This window comes from Lytechinus pictus, chromosome 15 (genome assembly GCF_037042905.1).
Source record: "Lytechinus pictus isolate F3 Inbred chromosome 15, Lp3.0, whole genome shotgun sequence".
Classification (NCBI taxonomy): Eukaryota; Metazoa; Echinodermata; class Echinoidea; order Temnopleuroida; family Toxopneustidae; genus Lytechinus; species Lytechinus pictus.
In genome coordinates, this window is record NC_087259.1 from 28,981,470 (window position 1) to 29,001,407 (window position 19,938).

The 19,938-nt window shown below is 36.7% G+C and overlaps 1 protein-coding gene across 2 annotated transcripts; it reads left to right on the plus strand.

The window, feature by feature from the left end:
- The first annotated feature begins 844 nt into the window (after nt 1-844).
- LOC129277548 (flavin-containing monooxygenase 5-like) lies at nt 845-19,276 on the plus strand. Of its 2 annotated transcripts, none has more exons than XM_064110308.1 (6): nt 845-912; nt 2,574-2,796; nt 12,591-12,865; nt 13,378-13,520; nt 14,617-14,759; nt 15,064-19,276. In XM_064110308.1, the coding sequence occupies exons 2-6, from the start codon at nt 2,591-2,593 to the stop codon at nt 15,872-15,874; spliced, it is 1,578 nt and encodes a 525-aa protein (XP_063966378.1). In that variant the 5' UTR covers nt 845-912; nt 2,574-2,590; the 3' UTR covers nt 15,875-19,276. The 2 variants fall into 2 exon arrangements, with proteins under 2 accessions (XP_063966378.1, XP_063966379.1); XM_064110309.1 differs by having other exon boundaries at nt 859-982.
- The last annotated feature ends 662 nt before the right edge of the window (nt 19,277-19,938 follow it).

Genomic DNA, 19,938 nt, shown 5'->3' on the forward strand with positions numbered 1-19,938 from the left:
TGATGATGATGATGATGATGACGTGATGATGATTATGGTAATGATGATGATGTGATGATGATGATGATGAATGATGATGATGAATGATGATGGTGATGGTGATGAAGGTGATAATGATGATGATGACGTGATGATGATGATGATGATGATGAATGATGATGATGATGTTGATCGTGATGATGATGATGATGGTTATGGTGGTGGTGATGATGACGATGACGTGATGATGATGATATGGTGATGATGATGATGATGATGATGAATGATGAGGGTGATGAAGGTGATAATGATGATGATGAAGTGATGATGATGATGATGTTGATCGTGATGATGATAATGATGGTGGTGGTGGTGGTGATGATGATGATGATGGTGGTGGTGGTGGTGGTGATGATGATGATGATGTTGATCGTGATGATAATGATGATGGTGATGATGATGATGATGATGGTGGTGTTGGTGATGATGATGATGTTAATCGTGATCGTGATGATGATGATGATGTTGATGTTGATCGTGATGATGATGAATGATGATGATGATGAATGATGATGATGAATGATGATGACATGGTGATGAAGGTGATAATGATGATGATGACGTGCCCTGACGTGATGATGATGATATGGTGATAATGATGATGATGTGATGATGATGATGTTGATCTTGATCGTGATGATGATGATGATGATGATTGACGGAAAAGGAAAAACCCCGTGTTTGATGTGGATGGCTGAGAGTGGGAGTGGTCTAGGCATCCGTCTTCATTCACTGCACCCTATTCATTAGGGGGAAAGGGGCGGGGCATGTTGCCAACGATCAGCTGGCCTGGCATATATCATGTGACATTACATGATTATCTGAGACGCTGCTGATGAGTAGTTGAGCTTGTCGACGACCGAGTTCGTGATCGTAAGGAAATTATTTTGGTCTTAAAGTCTTAAACACCTTTACATTAGTAGATCTACTCTTGCTTAAAGAGGTATCTATTTTTTAAAGAAATTTGCATCTATTGTCTACTAAGCGAGGTTAAGTTTTGGCAGCAATCTTTTTGCCCAACTCACGCGTCACCAACAGGCAACAACATGTACGCGGGCATGTACACAGGTCACAGTACCGTACCTAGCGTGCGTTACACGCCTGCGCTAGCCGCCTGGGAAATTTGTCGGAAAGGGGTTCGGTATATTTGACTACTACTAGTTCTACTCGGATTTTTTTATTTAGGACTTGAAGTTTGGTTGTTGAAGTTGAACTGGAGCTTGAGTACTTAACTTAGTCCATTTTATTTAGTCCAACTTTGAAGCCTGTGAAAAGTTAGGCTAGGGACTTTGACTATGAATAATCTAGACAGCTGGCAGCCGTCTGTTTTAGCCAGGCGGCTTCTAGAGAGTAAAAATCATTTACTAACGTAAGGTTACTCTCATACGAAGCCAGGCAGTCCTCCCCATTCATCTGCGTGTACCGCAAAAAAACCTGAAACTTTCGCCCCCGAGATTTCTACTTTCCTTCTAAAAGATCTAGCTCTAAATCATGTAAATGGGATAAAACTTCATTTCCGACATTTCTACGCTCTCGTTGTTATTTTTAAAACGAGAATTCATCAAAAAAATGAAAAAATATTCTGAAATGACAGAAGAGACTTGCCCGATGTTTACGCTGCCATCTTGTTTCTTATTGTACTTCCCCAACGTTACGCGACGCTCGCGTCCGTAACGTTGGGGAAGTACAATAAGAACTCTTCAATTTTTGTCTTTAATGAATCAAACTTTTGAAAATTAACGCTACCGAAATGCAAATTAATATTCCCTCTTGACATTAATTGCCAAAAAACGGGGAAAATCAAGTTAAAAGGAACAAAAACAGTGACTTACCTCGGCTGTCGCGCAACTTCACTGCCCTGTTTTATCCGAACTTAATACACATAAACATATGGCCATTGAGTCCCCTGTACAGATCGCGCGAGAACTTCGGTCTCTGTATTTGGTGATGAAGCCAACGGAGTTCAGCTGAACAACCAACATAACAGAGACCGAAGCTTTTGGTCTATGAATAATCTAGCTCAAAGTTAACCCATCAGGTAGACAGCTGGCAGCCGTCTGTTTCGAGGAGTTTTTCAACATTTTTTTATTTTTTTAATTTCTCCTCGTACACAGTGGAGCCAACGTAGTTCAGCGGAACAACCAACATAACAGTGACCCAAGCTTTTTGTTTTGGTCTACCCATCAGGGAGCTCAAAGTCAAACTTTTTAAAGTCAGGATTATTACTTTCAATCTTAAAAAATGGTTGAGAGTTGAGGTTTGCTGCATGAGGTCTAGTCTGCATGTAGCATTTTGCAAAAATTAGTCATATTATGGTGATCATTTTTTTTTCTCCAAACACGCACAACAATTTTCTCATTTTTAAAAGTTTAATTTTACCATCTGCCAGCAGGAATACAGTTTTCTAGACCTTGTTATGTACAGTCATTCCTGATGTTAAGTATACCAATGTACAATTGAAGACAAGATCTAGGTCACTAGGTGGATATAGTGTGTGAGATATAACCATGTACGCAATTATTTATCCCACATAGATTGATATAAAGCCACAATGGGGAAAAGGATTGCAATCATCGGTGCTGGAGCAAGTGGACTGGCGGCGATCAAATGTTGTCTGGATGAGGGTCTTGAACCAGTATGTTTTGACAAAGCAGATGATATCGGAGGACTGTGGTACTATCGGGAAGAGCGGGAGGACCAAGGCTGTGTGTATGAGTCAACGGTTATCAATACGAGCAAAGAGGTTATGTGCTTTAGGTGAGTATACATCCCTGGGTGATTTTAATCATCTCATATCTACATCATAACCCAGTATCATACATGCATAACATCACTTACATATATTCAAATTAAGGAAGCCCAACCAATATAAATAAAGAGAATGGTGGAGCCAACTAAAAGTGTAGTAGTCTAAGTCATAATAAAATTATCAGAGATAAGTGAATGGAGGTAAATAACATGTTGGAATGAAAAGGAGAAAATTGAACCAAAATGTGAGAATGATTTACCATATCTGAATAGGAGAGGAATGACATAGAGAAGCGGGTCAAGTGTCAAATAGAAATGGATGACAACACAAGCTTTCAGAATGTAAACGAAGCCGAATTAAATTAAAAGCTGCAAGTTCATAATTAACTTTTAACAAGGAAATTCTAATGTATGTCAAAATAAAATTAATAAACGTCTTTCTTTCCATCTATTACAACTATTAAAGGATCCAGTTAAATGCCTGATTGGTGCATGGGCATTTTGGGCATAGAGGTAGGCTAGTTGTTATAGAAGGCTTCATTGGAGAGTCATAAAATATAAAAGGTTCACAACCAAAAGACAGATAAGATGGATCTCTAAAAAAATTCTTGATTGATTTACTCTCACCCTCTTTGAACAGATTAACAAAAGATAATGTCAAGTGAGATCTAGGGCCTCTTCACACAAGCAATTGATCCTTGAAAATTTCATTTTGACTGATTGCCTTGCCTTTGGTCATTATGCAATTGATCATAAAATTAATTGTACCGTCCATAAATCTGTAGAAGCTATTAATGCAGTACAGGAAGTAAGGAACTTTTCATCCTATCCACTAGACATCTTGTCTGAATTCTGTACGTCAGTGCCATTTTAAACGGTTCCAACTCAAGCCCTTAAGTACTCGTATGGTTCCCGGATCCTTTCCAAGGCTGCAATATTTTTTTTATATAGAACTAGTCTTATAATGTAGTTCTAACTACTAAAAGATGAATAATGTTCATCTCATACATGTTGCATTTGCAGAGAAAATAACACTTGTTTCGAAGCATTCATTCATTTTCAATCAAGATGGATGAACATCATAATTTTAAAACCAAGATTAACCATATATTTATATTCATATTTGTGAAAGATGGATGAAGAGCATCTCAATACATATGACCCTATGGCAAGATCTTCATCGTGCTTGAATTCCTTGGTGTTAATGTCCTTTTCCAAGTGGTATGAAGCACTGATATCAATTTGAATTGAGCAACAAAGAATTATGTTGTGTGTTTGCACGTATCATTGAACCTTGGAAAATCCCAAACGGTTGCTGATTAAAGATAAGGGAGTACCAAAGTTCAAATTACCATGAAAGCAGTCAATATGGCTATAGAAAAGAACCATGTATGCTGAGGACTTAATATTTGGCAATCTTCTGCAGGCTGCCAAAATATGACAAGGATAACAACACCAAAGCATGGTTCAGGTCTCATATTTGGGAAAAGTTCAATTTAATTTGCTAGTCTCATCAATCTTTATTTGATAGTGAGCATTTATTTTCATGACAGGAACATTGACCTAATCACATTCAAGTGTCTCTCTAGTTGGTACTGGGTGCTTTGGCCATTCTTGTCACTGCTTCATCGTACCCCTCTGCATGACATTTTGCAATATGATAATTTAAAGGCATTTCCATGGTCTACCCTTATCTTTGTTCTGAACAAACTTCCTTTGGTCTAATCAACAAGCCCTTATCACATAACATTACATGCCACAGCCATTTCTTTTATCTTTCTCTGATTGTTTTGATCAGTCTTCTTGAACTACATGTAGTTGCAACACACTGATTATTCTATCCCTCCATAAAAACCCCTATCACTCTGTACTAGTACCAGATTTCTAACACTATGGCTCTGTGACACATAACTCGATGATTGACCATTCAGTTGTATGATTGATTGTACAAAATGATAATTGTGATCAGATCTAATCCTAAGATGTTAATGAAATTGGAAACAATACATGATGCCAGGAAAGTGAGTTGGTGATATATTGGTCTCATTAGGCCTACTAAAGTTACAAAGGTTCAAATCAAGTCCATGCTGTAACTATACGTTGACCTTAAAGGACAAGACCACCTCAACAAAAAGTTGGCTTGAATAAAGAGATAAAAAATCCAACAAGCATAACACTGAAAATTTCATCAAAATTGGATGTAAAATAAAGAAGTTATGATATTTTAAAGTTTCGCTTAATTTCACATAACAGTTATATTCACATCCTGGTCAGTATACAAATAAGAAGACTGATGACATCATCTACTCACTATTTCTTTTGTATTTCATTACATGGAATATGAAATTTTCTAATTTTTTCCTCATTGTCATGTAAAACAAAGTTTTTATTCCTTTCTGAACATGTGGAATTACCATTATTTTAACAGTTTATGGTTAAGTCAAGTTGGTCCTTATTGTCAAATCTGTAAACAATTGTGTAATTCAAACAATAAAAAAAAACCAAAGAAATGGTGAGTGAAGCACATCATCAACTCTCTCATTTTGCATGTCGCTGAGTTGTGCATTTAACTGTTTTGTGAAAAATAAGCAAAACTTGAAAATGTCATAACTTTCTTATTCTACATCCAATTTTGATGAAATTTTCAGTGTTATGCTTCTCAGTTCTGTGATTTTTCTCATTTTTTTCATATCAACTTTTTTCTGAGGTGGACTTGACTTTTAATGATGATTCCTGCATATCAGGGATATTTAACCTGTTGCTTACTGGAACCAAGTAGTTCTTATCTCCATGTAGAAAATCTAGGGATTTTCTTTTTTAAGTGAGTTTTAAATGACCTTGTTTTATTTTTAATTCGATCATTTAATTTTCCTGCTGAAAATGATAGTTTTAATGTTTCATCAACTTTCTTCAGGATTGATTTGAAACTAATACCATATGAGTGCATGTTCAATGTAGTATCTAGCTGGTATAAACAAGGAGATTCTATGACTGGAGTTCCAACAGTCAACAAATTTATTCAAGCAGCTGTTCATTTCTAAAGAAGCACAAAAGAAAGAACGGGAATAAGGACCCTTTTGATGTCCAGCTTCGAAGCCGCCAGTTTCAGTGAAGAAATCCGGGGGGTGACATTTTACGAATATTCATTTGTATCGATTTTCCATCTTCCATATTAATAACCAAACTGAAATTTGAATGCATGACAAAACATCAATAACCAAGCACTATTACGACGAGATATTTGCCCAGATTATATCAATTAACCTTTAATTAGTGAAAAAAGAACGAATTTGACCTTTACTGAAACCAGATTTTAACACTTTTCCGATCGTTTGCGGCGATTGAAAATTTTAAATGTGGTTGATGGAATATTGTTGTTCATTACTGTATATGGCTCAAACCCACTATCTCGGCGCAATTCTGAAATTTTGGTGTCGTTAAGGATTCTGCTTATATTATTAAGAAATTAAACATTGCAGATGATGGTTCTTGCATCTCATCGCTTCGGTGGCACTTGCCGATAAAAATGAGACCCATTTTACCGGGAAATAAAGCCCGAAGAAAATAAAATGGCACACTAAATGTGGGATAAGTGTGAAAAAACCCCTGTCGCCAGAAAAGAAAATCTGTCATTTGAATGTTTTTTCATCAAATATTCACAAGACATCTTTCTAAAAATGCATTAAAAATAACCGTTTTTGATTGTCCATGTGAGATATTAAAGAAAAATTGTGTTGCTTTTGATATGAATAATATTTTACATCAACCAAAATTTGTCCCAAATTATCTGTAACATACGTTACCATGTTTTAACGAAATGTGTTTTAGGGAAGAAAAGTCAGTTGTTCCATCGGAATAACGGTTTTCTGTTTCACAACAGATATAGAAACTACAACCGTGTAGATTAGCATTTAGATATTTGAACAATTTTGCCACACATGAAAAATCCTTTTTAGTGAAAAACGTATATTTAAGGAGTGTAACATACGTTACCATCGTTTGTGTTTATTCAGAGAAGCATGCTCATTTCATCTCTGTTTATTTTTAGGTATTGACGTATGAAAGCTAGTAAATCGAGAAAAAAGAAAAAATAACCACTCTAAGTTTGAAATATATGACAATTTATAAAAAAATTTGTAACCTACGTTACGTAACATACGTTTCCAGTTTGATATATTCTTCTAATTAACCTATGTAAATCCATTTCCCCGGAACATATACATTGGTACCCATCTTAAACATTTAGTTCCCTCTACGGCAATTGAAAGAAACCTTAGCAACCTCATGGAATCCACATAAATGAATGGTGCGCTTGTTGGCTAGTCATCTTAAAGTGTTCAAAAACAAATAGGTAAGTACAGAGATCGATATCATATTTGTTTTTAGATATATTTACATTATTTTTTTGAAATATTCACCACTTACGTGCATCTCTTAAAAACTCATTTAGTAATTTCATGTGAAATTAATCAATTTTACTTTTAGAAGGCATTATACCACGCCTTTTGTGGTAACGTATGTTTCAGGTGATGGTAACGTAGGTTACCATATTAACATGTATTCTATATAAACAATATTTTAGAAACTAGTGGTATGTATCAACCATAAATTCATTATAAACTTTCAGAAGGGCACTTCTCTTGTAAATTGACGCTCTTAAACCGTATGAAAATTTGAACATTTTCTTCTTTATAAATAGTAAGAAAGCAACATCCATGGAATATTTTATGTCAATGACAATGTAGCTGTCATTTTAATCAACATTATCTTGAAAGGAAATGTTTACAAATGAATACCAAATTTGCACATCGATAACCCTAAATCATAAGATAAGCTTCTGGTACCTATTTCGTAAACTGGATTTGATTATTTTTATCGATTATTTCCAAAAAACTAAGACAAGTTGTGGTAACGTATGTTACATGTATCATTCAAGTCAACATTATGAGATAAGTCAGTCAATGCCAATGGATAATGTTGGATTAGATATTATATTTTCAAACACACATTTTTATTTATATCTTGCAGGGATGGGCAAGACAAGGGCCGAAATTCAGGCCGCCTATCGACAGCGGAAACGACAGCAAATTGGAGATGCTGCTTTCCTCCGCGCAGAACGGGAGAGGCAGAAGAAATACTACGTTCGAGTTGAGAATTTGCCAAAGAAAAAAGCAGAAGAGAGAAGGGTCCAAGTGCGGTCAAGAGTACAGAAGCACAGAGTAAGGGTCAAGAAAGTGAAGCAAGACATGTACAATGAACGACATCAGGAAAACATTGATAGCTCAGTGATTGAAAGCGATACAACGCAAGACTCTGCGCTGTCAGATGTATCTTACATTGCTCCGCGTAGTCCTCTGAAAGTAAAGATGGCATTTCCGGTCAAGAAGAGGAGAAATCGTGTTAGCAGGTGCCTGAGCAATGCTCACCGGAGAATCGAGGCACTTACTCTTAAACTCCAGGAAACAGCAAAGGGAAAACGCAGAGTTCAGAGAAGATACCAGAGGCTTCGTAAGAAACTTCCAACGTCTTCAACACCATTTCATGGGGTTTCGAGGAACACACCACGCAGTAAGACAGACAGCCAACTCAAGAAATCTGGTTTAGATCCTAAGTCTGTTCCAGCTGAAATTAAGAAGAGGCTACTCTTCTTCAACGCGGTAATCCAGGAAATACAATCTACCGCTGGATCCAGCACCAACCAGACAAACAGGGCGAATCTTCATAAGCTGGTGGCAGGAGCCAAGATATTGAAGAAATACCGCCTGCTGAGGATGGTACAGAAGGGTACTGGGCTGGGAAGACGCAACTTGTCAAAGGCAAACACAAATAATGTCAGCCAACGCAAGCAGCTCCGGCGTTCTTGGTACATGCTACACGAAGAAGTTGTAACTTTCATGGAGAGGGAAGACAACTCACGCATGTGTCCCGGCAAGAAGGACTGTTGCAAAACAGATGACATGGGGAACAAGAAACAGAAGAAGTTTCTTTGCGATTACATGTCAAATCTCCATGCCAAGTACATTGCAGAAAATCAAGACAAACGCAAGGTATCCCTGTCTGCATTCCAACGTGTCCGCCAAACGCGATGTCCCCATATTAAGCCTGTTCAATTCTTGTCCAGGAACCTTTGCTTATGCCCAAGACATCAGAACATGGCCTTGAAGCTGAAAGCAATGAAATCCATGGGTTTGCCTGTAGTCGAAAATCCTGATGAATTCATTAGACGCCACACCGATGATGAGGTACATGATCTCCTCTCTGATTTGCAGCCTGGTGTGATTCAGTTTGAAGAATGGGCTAGAGTTGAGGCTGATGGCAGAAAGAAGATTAAACTCATCAATGTGTCACTGGCGAAGCAGGAGTTCATCGCTCGCCTCAAAACGAGCATCCAAGAATTTCGTCAACACGTCTTCCGAATTAAGAAACAGTTTGAAGCACTTTCTGACTGCAAGAAGAATTTGCCCAAAGGAGAATGCTTGGTGCAAATGGACTTTGCCGAAAATTACACATGTGTGCCCTTAGAAGAAGTACAAAGTGGGTATTGGAATCAGGAAGGTGTAACAATCCATCCGCTGGTGGTGTACTTCCGGGAGGACGACAACAATCTCAGTCATCAGAGCTACGTTGCTGTGTCTGATGAAAAGGGGCACAATTCGTCTACAGTAATTGCCATTCTGAACCAAGTTATCCCCCGCCTGAAGAAATTGGTCCCACAGCTTTCGAAGATACACTACTGGACTGATGGGCCCACATCCCAATACCGCAACAAAACTATCTTTTCTTTGATAGGGGACCATGTTGAGGTGTACGATGGAATCCATGCCCAGTGGAACTTCTTTGAAGCTGGACATGGAAAGGGGCCATGTGATGGTATCGGGGGTACTGTAAAACGCATGGCCGACAATGCTGTCAAGCGCAATGCTGTAATACAAGACGCAAAGGATTTCTTTGCCTGGGCATGCCAGGAGCACGGTTGCGAGAATGATTCAAAGATTGACTTTTTCTTTGTGAGCAAAGAAGAGTGTGTCTCAAGCAGTGAACTCATTGCACAAAGGTGGGCATCAGTCAAGACCTTCCCAGGAACTTTGCAAGTGCACGGCGTCATTGGATACGACAAAGGGGTTCTCCTCAAAGACGTCTCTTGCTACTGCGCAAAATGCCGTGTAATGAACCCTGCTGACACCAATCAAGTCGAGCATATGTGTGAAGGTTGGCAACTTCGCCGTTTCGTGAGGGGGCCCATGAAGCAAGTTCAGCCAGACAAATGTGACGACCCTGAGAGAGATGGTGTTGGAGAGCCTACTGGTGTAGTGAATAAGACATTCAACCAATCGTCTACCAGCGTTCCAGTGCAGTATCACACTGATGACTGGGTTGCTGCTGTTTATGAACAACGATGGTACTTGGGGAAAGTGCTCGAATCCGACAAAGATGATGTTCACGTGGACTTCCTCACTGAGTGCACAGGTCCTCGAAATCAGAACAAATATAAATGGCCAACCAGCAGTGACTCAATCTGGGTAGCAAGGAAAAACGTACTGTGTTCCGTAAACCCACCCAAACGCGACTCCATTTCCAAAAGATTTTTTGTTCTCTCTGACAACCAAAGGGCAATGGTCGAGCAGGCGTTCAAAGCGTTCAGTTCTCGCTCATAAAGTAGAACACTCCCATTTGTTCATAGCCCACCGGACTCAAACAATTAGAGTGCTTTAATTCCATTGTGTAGGGGTAATCCATCATTATTCGGTAGAATCTGTTTTCATTGTTGCACTTTCGATCTGGTTGCTGTTATTCGATTTCTGTTGCTGTATTTCAATTTATATGAGATTATGATATTTGAGATGAATAGCAAAAGAAAAATGCTATTTAGATATACAGAAATCTGTTATTTTTTATTCATGGAAACAAGATGCAAAAATAACTGTTACATTCCAAAGACCATTTTGAGCAATATCCTGTGCATAAATCAAACCAAGTAAATGATGTAACGTTAATCTGGGGTGGGGGTGGGGATGTAGATAGGCTGCTCAAGAGCATGGAACAATTATTTAAGGAGACGAGTATGCCTTATGTAAGTAGATGTACGTAGTTGTTAAATTTCAGTTGAAAATGTTACCTAACATTTGAATTAAGGGATTTTTTATGAGATATCACCCGATGAAAGGTTTGCTTATAGTTATTCTATTATTTCCTTTAAAGTGTCAAGTTACCTGTTAGATCTCTTTGACTAACGCAATTATTCATTTTCTTACGGACAAATGTTTGAAAGTAGATCCATTTCTCCATCTAAACTTTGATATTGTAATACGTATTTTCACATTTAGGATTGTAACATACGTTACTTATGAATATAGGCATTCACTCAGCGATGCATGTGTCTACCGTGTTTTTAATTTTATGTGGCACATGGACATATCGAATGTATATAATGTGTGCATTATAAGAATGAAAGTGGTTAACAGGAGAAGTGTTATAATTTCTCATGAAAATTGATGTAATATTCGCAAAAGTTATTACATAACAGAGTTATTGGATTGCATATCCTAACTAAATAAAACATATACAGTTACTAAATAAATTTGAAAGGTAAAATGATAACAAAGTACACGGGCTCGAAAGAAAAATACCAGTTTATTCATTTCATATGGTTAATGTCATATATATTCTGAAAAGTGATATTGTTCTCCTCTGTAAGGTTAACTCATTCTTCAAGTAACCTACGTTACTCATCTACGTAACTTACGTTACCAAATTTTATTCAACTGGTACTCGTATTCTATTTCCCCAAGATCACTTCTTCATGCCAAAGTTATATAATGTGACTTAATATTTTTAGATCATGGCTGGAAAAAAAAATCAGTCTTTAAAATTTCATTACCTATCAGACAAGATATGATGACACTTAGATAATTATTCAGCCTTCATAATGTAGAAGTTCGTATTTTGTAAAAACTGCAGAACAAGATCACCTATATTCCACTTAAACGTTTTCCAGTCTCTTTGTTTAATAGCTTAACTGGAATCTAGAGCAAAGGCCGTGATCTGAAAGTGCATATTAAAATGTATTTTTCCCCTTTTAGTGTCTCGGGTCATGGTAACGTAGGTTACACCGTGTGTTTTGCATCCACAAGATGAAACATGTGTAATTCTTAAACCAAACAATGTTGAATGCTCATCTCTTGGAATTTGAAACTTTGTTGTTTAATGTTTCATTATAAAATAAAGACAAACTTGCTACTGAAACTTTATTTTTTTTTAAATTGAATGTTCTTAAATGCGCCGATTTACTGGTTTTGACCCTTATGCCAGATGAGTGCCCGCACATGCCCAGTCGAGCAAATTTGAGTCAAATTTCATAGTTTATTTTTGCATGCCTCCGAATTATGTACTACACATATAACCAGACCAAGATGCGGCGAAAAAGTAATTATCATCACAAAAGCATATTTCCCTTTCTGTATGACCTATAGCTGCGGAGTCATGCGGGAATCATTTGTCTACACAATTGCAAGAGATGTTGAGCAAAGTGCATGCCTGACATACTTTCTGCTGGCGGCTTCGAAGCTTGTTCAAAGGGATTTTGTTTGCTGTTACTCCATCTCATTTAAACCTCCTTTGTATAAATAAAGTTCTGATGTGTTTCAATTATTGAAAGCTGATGCAAGATACTTATCGTTTTGTTTTACTTTAATAGTTTAGAGTAAACCAACTTAACACACTTTTGGGTTTGTATTTTTCACTTGTCAAATAGGAGAGATTTATTTAAGTGACATTCTCTTTTTCATTTTTGTCTTCATATACAGTGATTTCCCAATTCCAGATGACTACCCAAACTTCATGCACAACAGACTTGTGCTAAAGTACTACCGTCTCTTCTGCGATCGTTTTGATCTTCGCAAGTACATTCGCTTTCACACTAAAGTAGATTCTGCTGTCTTTGCTGATGACTACAAGGAAACAGGACAATGGAAAGTTACAACAACCCATCAAGATACTGGCAAGTCAGTGACCGAGATCTATGATGCTGTGCTTGTATGCACAGGACATCACTGTACGCCATACACGCCAGATTTTGAAGGTGAGACTTTTTAATTTGGATGAGATTTCCTCTCCATTTTGTTATTTCACTCAACAAAAATAGGCCTTTAAGATTTTAGCATGTTTATTCGTACCAGTGAAAGGTGTTCTTTTATATACTTGGGTTATAAATGAGATGAGGTACTTCCAAAGGTTCCTTTGAATTTAGGTGGCAGCGGTGGGATTTGTCTCATATCATCAAGAATGACATTTTACCTGCATCATGATGTGTTAGATATAACAGAATCTCTATATCACTGTACACTATATATCCCAGAGTTTGAAGATGAGAATGTAAGGGAGTGGACATTGTACATACATTGTATTGGGGCAACCCAGAATCCAATGTTTGGGGATAATTTGTATCTGTAAACCACTTGAATATGTTGTTCATATGCGATAAGCGCCATAAGAAAGTAGAATAACACTCTTTTTATTATTCATATATATGATATCTATCTGTCTTATCAGTTGCACTCTCTCTCTCTCTTTCTCTGTCATCTATGATGTTAGGACTGAAGGAGTTCAAAGGTCAGGTTCTTCATACGCACGATTACTTGAAGCCGGATGGGTTTGCCAAGAAACGAATCATGGTAATTGGAGTGGGTAACTCTGGATGTGATGCTGCTGTGGAGCTTAGTAGGTGTGCATCCCAGGTCAGTTTGAGGTCATGGTCATATAGGGAGGACTGCCCCTCCCTCCAAAAAGTGCAACAACAAAGAAACACACTAAGAGCACTGGAAAACTAGAAATTAAAAATGTCCACCCTTCGATTTCCTATAGTATTTGATAAAAAAAACTCTACTATATTGTAGCAAACAAAACTTACACAGAATTATTTTTTTTTAAAGAAAGGGAACTATCTGCCACACAATTTGTCAGGAAAATGTGTAATAACAGCAAATGAAGATGAAATAAATTACTGAAAAATGCCTGTCCATTTATAGTGTGGTCCCACACGTTGTTTCCTGTGTTAGCTACACCAGGCAAAGCCTGTGGTAATGAAATTAATATATGGTATCAAGCAAGCCTGAATTATTTTCATCAAACTTTGTTGTTCTAAATAAGCATTCTGGCATTGGATAAACACTTAAGGATTGCGTCGAACTATCTTATCAAATTAGATTTCTATACCAGAATTGGAATGCAGCTTTTAATAGCTATCAAAGTGAATATGTGCCAAATGATTCTGGTTCGAAGATGTATAATTGCTGAGAAAGTGACAAACCAAGCTTGATATTATTCCAGCCAGATTTTGGGTCTTTTTCCAAACAATAACAATATTAGCTACCCCACATGGTAATTCTTTTTTCATCTTAGATTTTATGATGCGCTAGGTTCATGTACGAGAAATCTGTGTCACAAAGGTTAGCGATTAATTGTACGCTTGATTTTCACAATTGATTTTACATTGTAGTCAATGCAATCAGTCTTAGCAAAATGTTCTACGATTATTGCTAAGCTTTGTTATGGGCCCTGGATCTAGATCTACCATGATAGGTTGACAAGTATATTTTAAAGACTCTCATGAAAGTATTGTTCACTGCATTACAGGTACTTGACTTTAACATCTCACTGAATTTAAGGTCATTGGTAACAAGAGGTCATGAGTTCATGATTGAAGAAATTGGGTGTGTATCAAACTTCAAATGGCAGAGGCGTAAATTGTGACTGTGTGACATTGAGAATCTATCTAGTTCAATTAGGATTTTTTATTCATAATAGACAATTGTTTATTGTTACTTTAATTAGGTCTATTTGAGCACAAGACGAGGAACATGGATCATTCATCGTTTGGCAGAAGGGGGGATGCCGGTTGATATCTTAGCTATTCGAAGAATGGTAGACCTCCTCCCAGATTTCATCAAAAATATAGGAATGAAAAGTTCATTGCAGTGAGTATTGAATTGAGTCCTTTCTCCGTAGTATGAAAAAGCATCATTTTCTGTTCATGTTGTGCTTATTCAGCCATTAAGTCACTAATGTCACCAATTTTAACAAATCTGCTTCCTAACAACCACATATCCCATGCTAGGCTTCAACTTGAATAATTTGTTATACTTATAAGATTTGATGGGGTTCTTTAGGGGGAACTTACATTTGATGTTGTGTTTATGAAGAAGGCTAATGTTCTGTTGTATGTTATTGCAAAAATGGAATTTCTCATCATTTAAGGCAATGTTATATCTATATTTTCAGGAAACGTGTCAACCACAAGTTTCTTGGAATCCAACCCAACCACTCTCCATTATCTCAACACCCCACAGTCAATGACTTCCTCCCTAACTGCATCATGAATGGATCAATCATCGTCAAACCTGACGTCAAGCACTTCACATCAACAGGTGTCGTGTTCCAAGATGGAACCACTGAAGATCTTGATGTTGTCATCCTCGGAACTGGGTACCTCTTTAAATTCCCTTTCCTTGAAGATTCTGTAATCAAAGTAGAGCAGAATAAGTTACCACTCTACAAGTATGTGTTTCCAGTTAACCTTCAGCATCCCACCATTGCGTTTTTAGGGTACATCCAGCCATTAGGTGCCATCAATCCCATATCTGAGCTCCAAGCCAGATGGGCTACAAGAGTGTTCAAAGGTCTTACAAAGCTACCTTCATCAGATCAAATGAAAGCCAACATGATGAGTAAAGAAGAAGCCATGGCTAAACGTTACATCTCCTCCCAACGTCATACCATCCAAGTTGATTTCATTAAATACATGGATGATGTTGCTCTAGAGTTTGGTGTAAAGCCAGATTTCTGGAAGATGTTGCTCTCCGATCCTGTCCTGGCTTTGAAGTGCGTTTGTGGTCCATACACACCGTATCAGTACCGTCTAGTTGGACCGGGTCAATGGAGCGGCGCCCGTGATGCTATCATCGGGATCTGGAATCGGATCAACAAACCACTTCAGACAAGGAATTCACAGGATACAAGTGATAGTTTCTTAAGTAGCTGGATGTTGTGGATTGTCCTTGTATCTGTTGCCCTCTACTTTTATTTGTTCTGAGATGTATTCATGCTAATAGTTTTTGTGTCTTTTGAAAATGAGAAAATGAGATAGTCCATCGCAGACACAATACTTTTAGGTTTGGTGCAATGTGGCATGTGAAGCGATATTGTATCTATCACGGCTGGATCTGCCATACATGTAGGTCTATCATGTGATGCACCAGTCCATCTGCGATATTCAGTAAGCTTCTTGATACCTTGGATGGTGTCTCTTAGAACTGATAGAAGTAATAGTACTTGGCATAATCCTTTCTGAGACCCTTTCCTCCTTTTCCATGACCTGACATCTTGAAATTTGAGAGCTAGATCTTTGCGACCCTGAATACAGCCAGTGGTCCATCGTATGATGGACCATTGCACATGTGAAATTGAAACTGGATACGTAAAAAATTGTGAGTTTAAACCAAGAGTTAAATATTCCATAAATCCCATCTCTGTGTGTAGATTAAGGGATCAGGAGGTCAAAGATCACTTGTGGGTCTCAGATGTAATTTTTACCTGAAAATATTAAACAGCGATAACAGAATAACTGTTTATGAGGTACAACTTTAAACTTTACTCATGTGTGTATTGAAGTGACAATGGTCTGATTAGAATAGGTGGTCATGAAATCAAAGGTCACATACATGAAGATTTTCATGTACATTGAAATATCTCAATCTTGTGTTAATGCAACCGATCAAAGGTCTATGCCGTGTCTTATTAGCAGGAATCCTACAATAAAAGTGCTATGCATCTTTTTCATTACAACTTTCCTGCTTTCCCCAATATTTTCTCTATGATGAAATTTGATGATTTGTATTGAAAATCCACTTTAAAAAGTGCCTACCGGTAACTAAATAATCGTTTGAGGTATCGCCTTTACTTTTGTTTGATGTTTGCCTATTGGAAGGACAATGATTGTCTATGTGATGTTGATAACTGTGCCCTGTATGCATTAGCATAACCTTACAAGAGTGTCAAAAGTTGCATGGACAAACTGATCAATTTTTTTTATCTTTCTGTATTTATTAAAATATATACAAGAATTAGAATTTTTCAATTAAACATAAAGATTATACATCTACCACATTTCAAAAGAACAGTGTCAACTTGATAATTTTTATAAATTTAATTCATCTTTATGAGTTCTTTTCTATGCAGCTTAGATCAAACATAATTTACTTTGACTTTTCAAGCCTTTGATTGATGCATTGCCTTTTTTCATTTTGCCTTGTGAAGATGTTAGATATCTCACATTTGTGAAAATAATGCTTAGCTTTGTGACTATGATTTTCATCTCAATTCAATTCAATTCTTTATTCCATTTCCATTCAAAACATAATACAAAGTAATATAAAGTAATACAAATCAAATTCAATTTTACAGACGAGCATTCTTACTTTGTAAAACAAAAAAAAAACAGTATAATATTGAGCATAAATGGAAATGAAGGGGGTCCACTAAAAAGCAAAGCTTGTAAAGTGTGTATCCCCCTTGGAAATGAAGAAAATATAATCCACTTATTCATATATGCGTTTATATTGGTGTTTATGTGTTTTAGGGATTCAAAGAATGTGTGCTGCTTACTGATTTTGATTGTTTGCTTAATTTTGTATTTCGTGCCGTCCTTACATTTACATTTTGTGTTGTAGTTTAAAGTATGGAATATTTTATTTCTCTCAAGGGCTTTACACAGAATGAGTTCAGTGGTTCTGTCCTACATCTTTAACCAGAGTGTTGTAAATTCGAATCCTACCTGAGTCATTAATTTCCTTCTGCAAAAAAAAAATCAAATGCTGCTCTCGGCCCAGGTGAAGTAAATGAGGACCTGGGAGGAATTAATTCTGTGAAACACAGTGCGTGTAAAGCCAGGGTAATTATGCTGCATTGTTGGAGAGTGCTAAAGTGACTTATGATACAGTAAGTGTTAAAGATAAATGCCAGTTGTACAGATTTGTGTTCATACAGAATCCAATCAAATGACCCTTAAGTGTCTGTATGCATGAATAAAAAATATGTGCCAAAGGATTCTGGAAGATATTGTGTAATTGCTGAGAAAGTAGCAAAACAAACATGAAATTGGAGCATGATGTACAGTCATTTTCCAAGCAATAGTTATACACTGCCATACATGTGTTTATCTGTGTTGATGATCTTTAGTATGATAGCTTTTTTTCAGATTTCATGATTTCACAAAGTTCAGTTAATGTAACTGTACAGATCAAGATCTGCGATGTTATTACACCAAGGAATGAGTGCATTAGATCAAGTTTCACAGTAAAGTCTTGATTTAGATGTGATATGTAATTAACAGTACTATGTATTTGTGCTTGTCTTTAATTAAATTTTAAAACATAAAGATAGAAAAAAAGTAGGTTTGAAAACCATATGGAGGGAGGTGGGAGCTTGAAGAAAGTTTGCACCGCCTTGCTTCCTGTTTTCCTTTTCTTCCTCTTCTTAATGCAAATTTTTAGATAAATTGACTCAAATTGTTAATCAGGGGCTTGTTTCAGAAGAGTTGTAATCAACACAACTTGATAATCAACCAATCAGAAATGCCTGTTTTGGACTTTGATTTTTTTATTTTGAATTTGATTTTTTTCGTTCTATTTGAACGCAACTCTTTCGGCAACAGGCTCCAGATCTTTCAATGTCAATTGTAGGCCAAAATTGCCTTATGATCAGCTTGGTGGCTTTGCTCCCTCGCTTGGAATGTTCTTGATCATTTATTTTTAATAATCTTGCCCCTCTATGAAGAAATCTTTGCATATTGCATGAATAGATAATATTTTTATCTTTTAATAGCTTGCTGTAAGTTGATGGAGATGTTTAGCATATTGAGTGGCCCTGCAATTAGGGTCCTTTAGTTCACTTTTTATTATGCAATATACCCCTCCTTGAATGTTTTTTTTTTTCTATCCATGTTTTCAAAGTGCTTACCCTTACATCGAATGCATTATTATTAACATGTATTGTTTGATTAGATGTCAGTTGTATATTTAGGAGTCGGGGGGGCAAATCCGTCAGGAACATTTTCAGGGGGCACAAAAAGGGATGAAAGTGAGATGAAATAAAGGGAGCGCAAGTTAATTATCTTGTGGTCAGATGCTTCAAGGGTCACAATTTTAGCATTTGCTGCAAACATTTTTTTTCTTCAAGATATGCCACTGTTATACATAATGTGGTATATTACATATACATAGTATACATTCCTGATGCATCATCAAAATCATAGAAATTTCATTTTTAAAAGTACATTTTTGAATGAGTTTTCAAATTGTGCAATGTTAATTTATGTGTAATAAATACTCTTATATATATTGTATAATTTTCCATGAATTCATGAATATTTTTATAAAATGACAAATTTATTTTTGTACTAATTTCACCTTAATAAAACATCACTCATAAGACCTTTAACATATTTGCCTCTCTCGTGTTTCATTGATGGAGGGGAATAAATGTTTTTGTGAGAACTTAGCTTTTCTAAATTTCCTGTGCAGTCCTCCATCTGATGTACCCAAATACATAAAATGTCCCCTTTTTTCAATATTAAAAATAATGGCTTTTTCTAATTTTGGAAAATTGACTTTAAGCAGGGTATCATTCACTATTCCTATGAATTTTCAAAACTTTATTTTGTATTGCAGATTTTCTCACAAATCATTTTTAAATGTCTCCCATGGGAATGTTACGTGAAGAGTTTATGTCAGTGGTTTCACTGACTAATTTGTCCTGAGCCAATCAGATGCAAGGATTTCAGTAGCTTATCACAGTATTCAGTGAAATTCACTGGTTATCTTATGTCATGAAATGCTCACCGAATTGAAAAGACCACCCTTGGGACCAGAGCATTTCTTGAAGCAAACAGTGATGATCACTCATTGTTAAAAGCTACTGAAAATCCTTGCATCCAGTGATTGTAGCAGATGGTAAAAATCACAAAACTTTTAACAAAACATTCCTAGTTCAATAAGTTTATTCCCTCCCTCTCTTTTGAGCGTTTTTACTCATTGTACACATTTGCCCCCCCCCCCCCCATGGAATAAACCTGCATCCCGACCACAGTGCATAATGATT

Bases quoted from the DNA above. Each gene is read 5' to 3' on its own strand.
- LOC129277548 (XM_064110308.1), top strand. From the start codon at position 2,591: ATGGGGAAAAGGATTGCAATCATCGGTGCTGGAGCAAGTGGACTGGCG. The intron at 13,521-14,616 runs GTCAGTTTGAGG...TACTTTAATTAG, and splicing joins TTAGTAGGTGTGCATCCCAG to GTCTATTTGAGCACAAGACG. The intron at 14,760-15,063 runs GTGAGTATTGAA...CTATATTTTCAG, and splicing joins GGAATGAAAAGTTCATTGCA to GAAACGTGTCAACCACAAGT.